This window comes from Brachyhypopomus gauderio, unplaced genomic scaffold, assembly GCF_052324685.1.
Source record: "Brachyhypopomus gauderio isolate BG-103 unplaced genomic scaffold, BGAUD_0.2 sc139, whole genome shotgun sequence".
NCBI classification, from domain to species: domain Eukaryota; kingdom Metazoa; phylum Chordata; class Actinopteri; order Gymnotiformes; family Hypopomidae; genus Brachyhypopomus; species Brachyhypopomus gauderio.
In genome coordinates, this window is record NW_027506960.1 from 76,312 (window position 1) to 90,211 (window position 13,900).

A 13,900-nucleotide genomic window follows, 5' to 3' on the forward strand; every position below is an offset into this window, starting at 1 on the left:
GTCCTAGGACTGTCCCATATTTAACCTGCACAGAGGTTTTATTATTAACACTTACACATTGGAAGCGGTCAGTCAAATATGATCTAAACCAGGAGAGTGCGACTCCTTTAATACCTATCGTGTTTTCTAGTCTATCCAGCAAAATGTTGTGGTCTACAGTATCAAAAGCTGCACTAAGATCTAACAGTATTAAGGAACGAGACGAGCCCATTATCGGCCGATATTAGTAAATCATTCACTACCCTGAGTAAAGCTGTTTCAGTGCTGTGGTTTGGTCTAAATCCTGATTGGAACTTTTCATGGATACTATTTGATTGGAGATAGTGGTTTAACTCAGTGGTTCCCAAACTTTTTCTGCCGTGCCCCCCTTTAGTAGATGAGAATATTTTTGCGCCCCCCCTACACCCCCCCCCCCCCCCCATATTGACTAGGTTGCACCGATTCATGTTTTTCACTTCCGATACCGATTCAGATATCTGAGGCTTCGTATCGGCCGATACTGATCTGATAGAGTAAAACTGCTGAATCGACTTAAAGCATTTCTTTTTAAACACAGACATACTGAATTACAGGTTTATTGAAAACTCTGCACCAGTATAGCACACTTAAACACACATAAAACATGTAAAAACAACACAACTTGCATTTGTTCAGTCAGTGCAATTATGAATATAACATTGAATGTAAAATAAATAATACCAAAGAACCTGAAACTTACAAAAACAATAGGTTCACAACTTTGGTCAAACATGAAAAAAATAAACTACAAGAAACCTTTTAAATAGTTCAAGAATTCTAAATATAATTTAAAATAAATAAGGAGATGAAATAAGAGAAACAGCAATACATATGCGGCTAGTTTGCAAGCGCAGACATCACGCAGAGCACAAAGCATGTAACGGCCAGAAATATGTGTACTGTCTCTTTAAGTTGTCTCGAGTTGAGCGCGCGTATGGAATATTGTTTTTTTAGCTTTCCGCCGTAGACCGAGTCAGACCACTGCTCTTTATTTTATTTCTGTAAGTAACGCATTAAATGAGCTTTGGACAACTCACCAGTTCATGTATGAACAGTGACGTATTGCTGGAGCCCAGGTTTATTTTGGTCAACCAGCAAATAAACGAACTAAGTGGAATACCACCAGCGCGAGTATTAAGGTTAAACTAACTCCGAAAAGCAAGCAATACAAGCATAGAATTAGACTGAGTAGATCTGTTTTTATGGATCGGTCACATTGTCCCCGATACCCGATCTAGAATTTTTTCAGATATTAATATCGGAATAGGTGCATCCCTAATATTGACACATGTGCACGTTTTACTTTCAAGCTCCGCGCCCCCCCTGCAATAGCTCCGCGCCCCACCTAGGGGGCGCGCCCCCCACTTTGGGAACCACTGGTTTAACTGATTGGAAACTGTTTTTTCTAAAATTTTAGAGATAAATGGGAGATTAGAAATTGGTCTATAGTTGGCTAGAATCTGCGGATCGAGATTCTGTTTTTTAATCAAGGGTCTAATTACGGCGCATTTTAATTGTTTGGGCATGTAACCTAGGTTAAGGGAGGAGTTAATCATATTAAGTAAGGGCCCTGCAATGGCTGGGAGTAGGTCTTTAAATAGACGGGTTGGAACTGGGTTGAATATATATGATGTAGGCTTAGACGAATTAATCAGTGTTGTGAGCTCTTTTTGCGATATAGGATCGAAGACATTTAGCTCAGTATTTTTTATTTTTATTTTTAATCCCGCTCCCGCCCGCTCCCGCCCGCTCCCGCTTGTTTTAATCCTGCTCCTGCCAAAAAATCGTTTGTTTTAATCCCGCTCCCGCCCACACCTGCTTGTTTTAGTCCCGCTCCCGCCCGCACCGGCCAAAAAATCGCTTGTTTTAATCCCGCACCCGCCCGCCACATACACATTTCTGTCGCCCCCGCCCGCAATCCTAATATGAATTGAATTAATTAGATTTAGTACTTGAAATTGAAATAAATATGTATTTATTAAAACAGCAATATAGCGATGGATCGCGCTGTCCCATTTCTTACCACAGTCCAAACACGTGCCATCAGGTGACGTACACCAACACTTTCTGATATCAATCACAACAAGCCGATTTTCCTCTCCATTAATTACAATGGAATATGACTTCCATACATCAGACTTTCCTGTAGTTGGCTTAATTGTGGTGTATTCACCTGTTTTAATTGAATTTTCCACAGCTGAAACTGGTTGACCATCTACAGCAGGGGTCGGCAACCTATGGCACGCGTGCCACCATTGGCACGAGGCATAATCACTGGCACGCGACATGCTGGACTTGCACTACTGAATTTATTTACAAATATCTGTGTGCAATGAAAGAAATTTTTTGTGTTTATATTGTTATTTATATTTTTGTTAAATTGTTGCTTTTTTTGTTATTTTGCACGAGAGACCTTTTTCTTAAACAAATGTGTGTTATTCTTTATATTCTTAAATATTTTATATTGTTCTAGTTAATAAAAAGCATTTTATTTGCCTAAAATCTTCATCCTGTGTTTAATCATAATCAACTAACTAAGGCAAAATTACAAACTATTCAATGATCATGAGTCACATTTCAAGTAAAAAGTATAGACACTTTTTACATTTCAAGTAAAAAGTATCGCCCCCCCCCCCCCCCCCCCCCCCCAACGGTTTGGAAGTATCGGTATCGGCGATACTGACCATATATCGTACCAACATTCCGAGTATCGCCCACCCCTACTGGATTGAACCTGAAATGTACAAACACACATTTGCAGTAAAGACATACCCTACAAGCACCTGTTGTCATAGCACCCCTCTCTAAAAATGTAAGGGAACATCAAGACATCAATTTTTGTGACATTTTCCAACCAGTCTTATACAATCAATCAAATTTTATTTATAAAGTGCTTTTTACAACAGTTGTTGTCACAAAGCAGCTTTACAAGTGTCCGAGTCCAAGCCCCCAGTGAGCAAGCCAAAGGCGACAGCAAGGCAAAACTCCCTAAGGGCATGAGGAAGAAACCTTGAGAGGAACCAAGACTCAGGGGGGAGCCCATCCTCCTCTGGCCTCCACCTTCATTAATTCTTGGTAAATCTTCAAATTTAAACCAGCTCAACGCATGAGCTGACGGTTACAATCCGACATGCACTGCTGAGAGACGTGTTTCGTCTGTGCACACGGCGTCTGCTTCCAAACTGGATCTTGTGTAGACGTCACTGAGCTCCGTTGTTTACAGTGTTAATGCTGAAAACAGTGGGTGCAAAATATGCTTTCCATATGGTGCTTTCTTAAAACATGAAACAGGAAGGGTGATCTTCACCTCACCCAGAGGAAAACACAATTCTACAGTGCACACCTGCTGAAGAAGTAGGTGAAATCAGAGCAGACTCAACATCAAACAGCACCAGGAGCTAGTGACCAAGGGACCGCAGTACTGAAGTCATGAACAGAGTTGTATAATCCAGGTTCAAAAAGTAAAAGTCCTCACAAGGATTTTGCTCAGGCTTCCTGGATTGTGTTGATTCCACTAATTTTACCTGGATTGCACTAATTATAAAATCTAGCAAGCTTGAGCAAAATCCTGGTGAGGACTTTTACTTTCTGAACCTGGATTATACAACTCTGGTCATGAAGGTGATCTGCACGGTCCAAAACCCCATCCAACCTGCATAGTATTGCATCAGCAAATACCAAGAGCACCAAGGGCTGGAGCACAAGTCTGGTGTTGTGGAGAGACAACAAGACCATTTTCAACAAAATAATCACCTTCTTTCCTCATGATAAAACACTTCTCAGGATTAACAAGCATGAATATATAATATATAATCTATCATCAATATAAGCAGCAGAAAGATCTTAGCTGAGACAATATTTTCCTGAGCTAACCATGACAGGCGAGTCGTAGGACTAGGACTCAGAGATAGGTCAACATGAAGCACCACAAACTACACAACGTGAACTTAGTAGGCCAAACATCAAACCCTAACCGTGTGTCTGCCCCAGCATCCTGCCTAACCCCTCCATTATTGTCATTTAAATGTTTATCTAGTGCTCTAGTGATATTGATATATGTAAAAATCTTTCATGAATATTTAGTGTGTATTGACAAAAGGTCTCAATCTCTACACTTAAACTCTAGTGAGTGTTTAAAACACCACACAGCTTACCTCATCCTTCAGCACTTTAACCTGAAACTTAATCAGTAATGCTGGCACACGCCTTGGACAATATTTACCCAGGGAGTGCGTACTGCTCCCCCGCCGCAGGCTGAGGTAAGTTGGGAGGCCTGAAGTGCCCGTGCAGCAGAGAGCAGGAGCTCCATTGTGAGCAGCAGGACCTCAGCAGGACCTCAGCGGGACCTCAGCAGAAAGCTGTCAGACATGGGAAAGACAGTGACTGCTTCAGCACTAGAGTAGACTAGAGTCTTGGCTGGAGACAGCATGGCTTCAATTGGACAAATCATCTTTTGGAGGTATGGGGGAGGCTCACATTAATTACACTGGGTTTACTGGCATATATACAGCGCTATGACACTATATATACATCAGTGTTAATTTCGTTGACGAATAATTTTCGTCATAGTTTTCGTCAACGAACCTTTTTTCACGACGAAAACGAGACGATAACTAAATAAAAAACTATGCGAAGGGATAAAAACGATGACGAAATTAATGGACATTTTCGTCAACGAGTAAAAACGAGACGAAAATATTGGCCAGCGACGACATCTAATCAGACCTGATTTAGTTTAGTGAAAGGTAGGGATAAGTTAAGAAGAGATCCAGCTGTAACTACTTTAGCGTACACGGATAGGCGGGACAAACCGGGTAACCGTCCAATCAGAACTAACGTCTTCACGTCGCACAGAACCCGGGAAGACCACACCAGCCTGTGAACTGTGGCCACTCATGAAATTCAACTCGATGTTAACTCGACAATGTCAGCAGGGAGAAAGATGAGCGGCGATATATGGACACATTTCTCCTTTGACTTTGAGAAAAAGAATACGGTGTGTAAACCATGTGTGACAATGATGTCGGGAAAAATACGACAAATGAAATGATATCAGCGGTCTATGACATTGTTGTTTTTACGGCACCCAGTTTTATATACAATGTAATATGCATTGTTCATAAACTACATATGCTTTTCAGGTAGATCGGACCTACTGGTCATCAATGGTTTATTATTGTTATGCTCAATAACTATAAGTTCAGGTCAAAAAAAGTTGTTTGGAAATTTGTTTTTGTATATATTGCAAATACAAACAATAATATTCTGTAACTGGTTAATAAATGTTTCATTTTGTGCAAGAGTATATAATGACTATTACACTATATATATTTTAGTCAACTAAATTCTTTGAATAATTAATCGACTAAATTCTAATGATAATTAGTCGACAAAAATTTGACTAAGACTAAAACAAATCCAAAGACTAAATTATGACTAAAACTAAATGACATTTTAGTCAAAAGACTAAGACTAAAACTAAATCAAAAATTGCTGTCAAAATTAACACTGATATACATATAGATTTAGTCTTAAACAAAATATAAGGTTTAAAAAAATTAACATTAATTTTAAATGAAATATTGTTAAATCTTACACTGTTTCTTTGTTTGTTTTTGCAGCATGATAGTCCTTATCTTTGTTTTTGCTGCATTAATAATTTTCCTATTGGCCATTGCATTTTCAGGTAAGCCATGTAGTTCAAAAGAGATCGGTGTAACTTTAGCATCCATAGGTGTGCTGCTCGTCTGTCCTTCTGTGTCTCCGTATATAACATTTCAGGTTTGTGGCCTTGACCGTTTGTTTATTGGTCCAAGTGTCCCAGGGGATCGTGGAGACAAACACCAGCTTTCCTGTAGGCAACCTGGAGCAGGCTGTGCTTCTGGACTGCACCTTCCAAACCAGCGCTGGAAAAGGAACTCCAGGCAGCGCATTAATAACCTGGGTGAAGGAGGGTCTTCCTGGTGTTGTGTATCAGTACCAGAACAACAATCCACAGTTAAAGGATCAGAATTCACAGTTCCATAACAGAGCTCGGCTGTTCCCAGACGTTATTTCCACGGGCAACGCTTCACTGCTCCTGAGTACGGTGACGATGAAGGATGCGGGGGTGTACTCCTGTGCTGTGTCTGCCCCGGGGGTCTCGGGCACTGTCAGCATGAACCTCAGAGTGGGCGGTAAGAGACTCGCTCATAAAGGTCAAACGTTTGCAGATATTTCAGGGTGCTTCCACAGCTGAGGATGACTGTGTGCTGTATCCGTTGTGTACAGCGTTCTCGGCCCCTATGATCCTTATGTCAAACGGCAGTCTGAGCGCTGTAGCCCCGAGGTGGCAACCCCAGCCTAATGTAACGTGGCACAACCAGAACGGAACCCAGCTTATCAGCTCCACCGAGTTCCACCCCTCGGCAGATGGGACGGTTCAGCTACTGAGCAGCCTTCAAAACTCCGTCATGAAGGGAGAAACGTACACCTGTGTCATTCAGAACCTTCTTGTGAGAGCAATCTCTGACACAACAGTTATAGCAGGTATTTATCAAACATGTGCTTGCAGGTATAAGTGAATCATACATTAATTAAATAAGTACTCAACATGAACCTGTGGTCATTGAAAACACTGTGATACACACCATTGTAACTGTGACAGATAAACAAATGAATGAGTCAAACTTGTGTCAAAGAGTCATCTGTAAAATGGATCATTTTATGGATGACCAACTAATTGGCCCATAAAGGAATAAAATGTAATGAAAGAAAAGAAAAAAGAAAGAACAAAAGACAGTGACCATGTGTTCTCTGCTGTTTTTATTCTTCAGATAAAAACATTTCGACAAACACATATTTCCTCTTTAATTCATCACCGGTGACGTTGCCACTACAAGCACTTTGTGCTGCCCCCGTCCTGCTCTACCTGTTGGTATGGTGAAGTTAGTTTAGCGCCTTGTTTATTATGTATATTAGTCATGTCATCTCCGTTAAATTTGTCAGTTTTTACCATTAAATAAATAAACAAACGTCACTAATGTCCCTTCTGCTGCCATTTGCTTTCTTTGACTTAATTCTCGGTCTAGCCAGTAGATGGGGACACTGTTATTCACTGCACCTACCCAGCTCGGCCCGTCCCGTCTCGTCTTCACTGTACTTGGAGGGGTCGGGTTGCGTTTTTAAACCACGCCCACTGTCGGGTCGCGTTTCTAAACCACGCCCACTGCCGGGTCGCTTCTGGCGATTGGACCGTACCGAAGGTTCTCAGATATCAAGCGTGAAATACCCAAGAGCTGGAAAAGTTTGTTCGAGGTGGCATCATTCCTAAAGATGTTTGTAGGAATTCCTAAGGATGTTTGTAGGAACATCAGTCTGATTTTAGAACAGCAAATGTAAGTTTTTAACTGTAGTTAAGACACTAACTTTGCTGAGGAAACTTTGGGATTGTAATAGTTCTACTTACTTCAAACATACTGGCATAAACGTTACAGACTGATAAGATTAACGTCACGGTGTCGTCTTGGCCAGGAATCTGCTCACGAAACCATGAACAAATCGGAAATGAACAAAAAGTCGATTGAGAGTAACGGGAGCGTTAGTAACTCCAGGGCGGTTTGTAGCGTGTGTAATCGCATGTTCCGAGAACCCAAACTTCTCCCCTGTCTGCACACGTTTTGCGCCGACTGTGTTCGGCAGATCTCGCCGTTCTCAGCACTGGGGGTTCATGGGAAAGGTTCTGAGGGTCTAGTGACGGTTTTGTGTCCCGAGTGCGATTCGGAGGTAGATCTGCCGTCCTCCGGTGTGGACGGGCTCACCACGGACCACCTCGCCCTTGACGAAGTGTTTATGGAGACCCTCCTCATCGAGAACAGCGTGTTGTGCGACTTGTGCAGCGAGGGCGACGCGGGGAAGCGATGTGAAGTGTGCTGCGTCAACCTCTGCGACTTCTGTAGCCAGGCGCACAGGTCAGTGTGACCACAATATTATGTAGTTGTCATTTTTTCTTTGCTTAAATGACAGTCATGACTGAACTCTACTTTGGGCTGAAGATGTGGGTCATGATTGCTTTGTTTCTCATGAAGGAATGATTGCCTCATTTGCTGTGCTTGTGCACGTCAACCATTAATGTCTTTTGCAGGAGACAGAAGAGGACATCCAGTCACTCCGTCCACAGCCTGGAGGACCTGAAGGCGCAGGGCCGGCTCTCCAGGCCTGTGCTGTGTTCTGTGCACGCGGGTCAGGAGCTCCGCCTCTACTGTGAGTCATGTGACCTGACTGTGTGCCAAGAGTGTGCAGCAGCCTTCCACCGGGACCACCAGTGCCGCCCCACCCACGACGTCATCAACCATCACGGCGATCGGATCCGGGCGCTGGTGTCCGGCAGCCTGCAGCCCCGTCTCGGCCGGCTGGAGGAGTCTCTGAGGCGCGTGGACCAAGCCCAGGACGTCCTGCGGAGACGTTCCGACGCGCTGGCGGGCGAGATTCGGGCGTTTGCGCGGAGCTACGCCGCGGCAGTGGAGACCCACTGCTGCTCACTGCTGCAGGACCTGCAGGACCTGCGGGTGCAGCGCTCCAACCAGCTCCACCTTCAGAGGGCGCAGCTGCAGCAGGCCAAGGCTGACGTCGGCGGTGCCGTGGACTTTGCCGAGCGTCTGCTCACGTGCGGCTCGGAGGCAGAGATCCTGAACGCCAAGGGGGTCGCCACGAAGAGGCTGATGGGCCTGCTTGAGTCTGGCTACGACCCGCAGCCCGCCACGGTCGCCTATGACGACGGGAGCGGCATCTGTTTCCTACCACAGTGCAGTGCAGGCGAGGTGGAGGGATTCCCTGTGGTGGGAGTCGTGCGTGTGAAGGAAATAGACCCCGGAAAATGCATCGTACAGGGAGAAGGTGAGGATGAGGGATATAGAGTCAGTGCAGAGTAACATTCAGTAGTGTGCAGGGTAAATACTGTGCACTCGGTCTGTGCCTTTTCTCTTATTTCTGGCATGAGGAAGGTGGGCTGGTCTGATTGGTGGTGCTGATGAGGTTGGAGTTGCACCTGTAGCACTGCACATGTACAGCAGTCTGGCCTGGCGAGACCCACACACACTATTGTTGCTAGAATTCACTTTACTCACCATTGATACAAACAAGAGATGACTTTACTCACCATCGTTACAAGAGATCACTTTACTCACTACAGTTGCTAGAGTGCAATGAACTTGCACACTTTCAGACTCTTTGATGGGTTTGGTGCAAACCACATTACTTGGCTACGTTTGCTGTGTTAAGTGTTCCTCTTTCCTGGTGTGTTTGCAAACACCAGCACACATGCCTGTGGAAACAGAGCACAGGTCAGTAGTATACGACATTACTGGTTCCCATGGCAACGTTGGTGGGACATGCATTCCTTTCCTATACCAAGTCCCAGCATGCCTGTGGGCTTCCCAGCATGCTGTAGGCTTCCCAGCAAGCCGTGGGCTTCCCAGCATGCCCGTGGATGTTCACTCACCAACATTATTAAGACAAAATAAAAATATATGATATGGCTTTAATAATAGTTTTGATAATAATAATAGTTTAACTGTGTATTTTGGCTATCTTTATTTGACCTTAATTGGTTTGTTCCTTTATGAAAAAATCTGTGTCTCCAAATCAGTGAAGCTTTAAAACAACAAATATAAAAATTCCAGATGGCCACCCTGCTGGGTTTATCAGTCCAGGATGTCAAGTGAGGTTTTTAAGTACATTTTTTTTTTACCATGAATGTGATTGACTTTTGTAGTCAATCTGTATTCCTACGACTCCTGGATGTCGAGAGGACTTTTGTAGTTCTTTTTGACGGACTACTAAAAGGACTACAAAACTACAGCTACTTTTGTAGTGACGTTTTTGAAAACTTTGTTGCTGTATCTTGCACCCATGTGTGATGCACGCAGTTTGATATAAAGGTTTTGAAAGCAGGACCCGTTCTGTGCGAATGCTACACGTTAAGAGTTCATATGAAGTCTTTCCTCACATGTTCTTCTGGCATGTCTCTGGTTCATACACGTTCTGTTAACTCTGGTGCCTAGACAGATAATTACCAGGAGACTCAAACATGTGGACTTCAGCTGTAGCTCCACTCATTTTGATCTAGGTCAAGTGTCTTCATATTCGAAGTTGACAGAGTTTGTTGTCAACGACGAAGGGCACCAGCCGCTTCAAACCACATGTCAACAGACCGTTAAGTGTGTTGGTTCAAGCGTTAGGCCATGTTTGGCCAAAGGAGATGTTTGTGGTTTGTTTGAGAATCTCCCAGGAGTCGGAAGCCCCGAAGGCACAAGTCAGGCGGCCGGTCAGGCTGAATGGGGAGGTTGGCTGGGTTTGAATGGGTCACTGACAGCTGCAGCTGTAAATGTGCACAAAGCCAAAGGTCATGTCTTCTACACCCTGTGTTTACCTTCAGCGTAGAGCAGGTATCACCAAATGGCGGACCGCGGTCCGGATCCGGACCCGAACGCCGTCCTGTCCGGACCCAATCACATTCCTGATTAACTGGATACGGACCCAAATGCCAAAAAATTTTTAACGGGAGACTATATTTTAAACCGCAGAATTTATTTTCAGACGAGTGTTACGTTCACCACCAATTTGAGTGTTACGTTGCCCCCCCCCCCCCCGCTCAACAACTTTCGTTCGCCACCCCCCCCCCCCCTCAACAAATTTCGTACGCCCCACACCCCCCCACCCCCGCTCCGCTCCGCTCAACAACTTTCGTTCGGCGTCGCGGACCCGGACCTAAGGTCTGAGCTATCTGCCAAAAATGGACCGCGGAAAGATTTAATTGATTACCCCTGGCGTAGAGGTTGATGTCATGCTCATCAAACAGGGAGTTGTCTGCAGTCTTATCTACCTGCTTTGTCAAGCTGTAAAAGCCTGTCTATGTTCTCTTCAACTATCTGGCCTTTGCACTCTGCTCAGAGCTGTATTACCCACAGGTGTCCAGCAGGGGGCGGAGGGCCAAAGGGGAGAGTTCACACTGATCTGCAGGGACTCTGCAGAGGAATCCATGGGTCGAGGAGGAGACCCGGTCCTAGTCAGCATAGTCCACAAAGACCGGAAAGACTGGTGAGTTGCCGCCCGCTGTGCCACAAGCAGCGTGTCTTCAAAGCAGAGGTTACAAACAGCAGTTGGCCTGGGGTAGTGGTGCACTAGGGCAGTAACAACCCAAGGCCTGCACAGTCCCGCCATCTGTCCTGCACAGTCCCGCCATCTGTCCTGCACAGTCCCGTGATCTGTCCTACACAGTTCCACGATCTCTCCAGCATATTCCACATAAGGTTGCAGGGTTCAGTTTTAAACCCTCTGCATGCTAACGCACCTGTAAAGTTCTCTTTGAGTAATAGACCTGCACTGACGAATTTGTGATTAAAACCTTGCGGTTGTGTTTGTTGATTCCAGCAGGGTGGAGGTGACCGTGGTGGATAACGGTGACGGTTCGTATGCTGTATCCTACGTGCCCAAAGAGTCTGGGTCCTACTCGGTGTGGGTGTGCGTGAAGGCTCAGCACGTGAAGGTAGTGTGTGTCCGTCAGCGCTGTAGCTCACGGCGGGAGGTGTGTTGGCGGAGGACGTGAACCCCCCTGTGCTTCCTCTGCAGGGGTCGCCGTTTGCGTTGACGGTGAAGCCGAAGTTCCGGCAGCACCAGGGAATCTTCCACTGCTGCTCGTTCTGCTCCAGCGGTGGAGCTAAAGACGCGCGGTGTGGCTGCATGGGCACCATGCCAGGTACTGCCCACCGCACCCTAGGACCTGGCCCTAAAACACACACCTCCCCACACCAGCGCACACCTCCCCACACCAGCGCACCCCTCCCCACACCAGCGCACACCTCCACACACCAGCGCACACCTCCACACACCAGCGCACACCTCCCCACACCAGCGCACACCTCCCCACACCAGCGCACACCTCCCCACACCAGCGGCTAGGGCCTGGCCCTAAAACACACACCTCCCCACACCAGCACACACCTCCCCACACCAGTGCACACCTCCCCACACCAGCACACCCCTCCCCACACCAGCGCACACCTCCCCACACCAGCGCACACCTCCCCACACCAGCGCACACCTCCACACACCAGCGCACACCTCCCCACACCAGCGCACCCCTCCCCACACCAGCGCACCCCTCCCCACACCAGCGCACACCTCCCCACACCAGCGGCTAGGGCCTGGCCCTAAAACACACACCTGCACACACCTCCCCACACCAGCGCACACCTCCCCACACCAGCACACACCTCCCCACACCAGCGCACACCTCCCCACACCAGCGCACACCTCCCCACACCAGCACATACCTCCCCACACCAGCACATACCTCCCCACACCAGCACACACCTCCCCACACCAGCGGCTAGGGCCTGGCTCCCAACACACACACCTCCCCACACCAGCGGCTAGGGCCTGGCTCCCAACACACACACCTCCCCACACCAGTGGCACTGTGAAGCTGAAGGATGGTCCAATGTCATCTAAGGCATTCTTCTGAACACATTATCATTGTGTGTTTTGACGGTTCTACTGGTGTGTGTGCATGCGTGTGTGTGTGTGTGTGAAGGAGGGTTCCAGGGCTGTGGCCATGGGCATAAGGGCCACCCAGGGAATGCACACTGGTCCTGCTGTGGCAGTGTGGTGGAGAACAGCGAGTGTCTGCACGGCCTCGAACCGACCTCCCTCCGCGGACGCATCCGGACCGTCGAGCTCTGACCAAGGAGGCACAATAAACTTCAGAGGCTTTTTTAAACTTCATACACCTTCATAATGAGAGGGAGTGCATCTGATGACCAGCTGAAAGCCCAATTTCAGGTGATCATGACGTCCTGGCAGGCTGAAGCTGAAAGAGAATGATTCTGGAGTATTCTGGAATACTCTTGTGTAAAACCTGAACCCTATAGAACTGACTTTGCTTTTCTGTGAGTCAATCAAAGCTTCGGAGGAACTGCTAATAAATACACGTTAAGCCTTTTGAACAACATAAGATAATATTCCAAGGACAGTGGACAGAGATTTACTGTAGTTTTTCTAATAATCACTGCCATAATGTATTTTTATGTCCTGTAATAATATAGTAACGTAATGTCCTATTTTATCTTTTTTTTTTTTATCTGTAAATCTGTAAGCATTTAAATCTGTAGGCATTTCTAAACTAGTGTTGCAACATTAAAGTGATTATAAGTGATATTCTCAAGTGATTCTACAAGATTACACAAGAGTACCAAAGATATCTATTATCTGTGCCTATATCTTATAATAATTCTAAAATAACTTTAAGAACTTGAAATTTCAACTGTGAGCATTCATAATTTTGCAGTAGTGTTGATCATATAAACAGAAATTCAGTTCAGTTAGTAGCTGGAACATCTGAATTAATTGTGCATAATGTAATTTTTCTGACTCTGGTACCTGGTTCTTCTGGAGTACCTGACATGACATTTTTCTGAGGAGAAATATTATTTTTATTGTGTGTGTGTTTTCTGTGTGAATACAATATGAAATACATAAAAGTTGATGTTGATGCAGAAATATCACAACACCAAACAGACCGCGTGTCCTTTCATGAATGACCGCTAATGGAAAATGTTTTTTAAATTGAACACTAGATGGCAGTAGCATGCCACTATCGTCACTGAATTTATAACGTCGTGGCCGCAAATGTTAATGGATTTAGAATAATTTGGTTATTCTCAATATGCAATTGAAATCATATCAATTGGCATTTGATCACTAATATAATTCACCCATTTTAGTTAGTTTTGCATATCCTTTGTTGGTTTGCTTCTTAGACATTGGAATAAGTGCCAAAGTAAAAGGGGCCAGGGAGATAGCAGGAGCTGTGAGACACTTGACTAGTGCATGTCTTAGCCATGTT

At 45.5% G+C, this 13,900-nt stretch overlaps 2 protein-coding genes across 4 annotated transcripts; both read left to right on the top strand.

The window, feature by feature from the left end:
* The first annotated feature begins 4,198 nt into the window (after positions 1 to 4,198).
* Positions 4,199 to 7,081, top strand: vtcn1 (V-set domain containing T cell activation inhibitor 1). 2 transcript variants are annotated; one of them, XM_076994347.1, is made up of 5 exons: positions 4,199 to 4,477; positions 5,640 to 5,704; positions 5,835 to 6,194; positions 6,289 to 6,546; positions 6,834 to 7,081. In XM_076994347.1, exons 1-5 carry the CDS (start codon positions 4,446 to 4,448, stop codon positions 6,941 to 6,943), a joined length of 825 nt encoding a protein of 274 aa, XP_076850462.1. In that variant the 5' UTR covers positions 4,199 to 4,445; the 3' UTR covers positions 6,944 to 7,081. The 2 variants fall into 2 exon arrangements, with proteins under 2 accessions (XP_076850462.1, XP_076850463.1); XM_076994348.1 differs by lacking the exon at positions 4,199 to 4,477 and adding an exon at positions 4,494 to 5,014 and having other exon boundaries at positions 6,834 to 6,969.
* Positions 7,082 to 7,265: 184 nt separating this feature from the next.
* On the top strand, positions 7,266 to 13,900 carry trim45 (tripartite motif containing 45). 2 transcript variants are annotated; one of them, XM_076994346.1, is made up of 7 exons: positions 7,266 to 7,394; positions 7,771 to 7,967; positions 8,141 to 8,892; positions 10,965 to 11,094; positions 11,428 to 11,542; positions 11,626 to 11,752; positions 12,590 to 13,900. In XM_076994346.1, exons 2-7 carry the CDS (start codon positions 7,849 to 7,851, stop codon positions 12,736 to 12,738), a joined length of 1,392 nt encoding a protein of 463 aa, XP_076850461.1. In that variant the 5' UTR covers positions 7,266 to 7,394; positions 7,771 to 7,848; the 3' UTR covers positions 12,739 to 13,900. The 2 variants fall into 2 exon arrangements, with proteins under 2 accessions (XP_076850461.1, XP_076850460.1); XM_076994345.1 differs by lacking the exon at positions 7,266 to 7,394 and having other exon boundaries at positions 7,548 to 7,967; positions 12,590 to 13,894.

Excerpts from the sequence above, each read along its gene's own strand:
- vtcn1 (XM_076994347.1), top strand. The coding sequence starts at position 4,446 with ATGGCTTCAATTGGACAAATCATCTTTTGGAG. Across the intron at positions 5,705-5,834 it reads ATTGGCCATTGCATTTTCAG|TGTCCCAGGGGATCGTGGAG; the intron begins GTAAGCCATGTA and ends TATTGGTCCAAG. Across the intron at positions 6,195-6,288 it reads CATGAACCTCAGAGTGGGCG|CGTTCTCGGCCCCTATGATC; the intron begins GTAAGAGACTCG and ends CGTTGTGTACAG.
- trim45 (XM_076994345.1), top strand. The coding sequence starts at position 7,549 with ATGAACAAATCGGAAATGAACAAAAAGTCGATTGAGAGTAACGGGAGC. Across the intron at positions 7,968-8,140 it reads TTCTGTAGCCAGGCGCACAG|GAGACAGAAGAGGACATCCA; the intron begins GTCAGTGTGACC and ends TGTCTTTTGCAG. Across the intron at positions 8,893-10,964 it reads ATGCATCGTACAGGGAGAAG|GTGTCCAGCAGGGGGCGGAG; the intron begins GTGAGGATGAGG and ends TATTACCCACAG.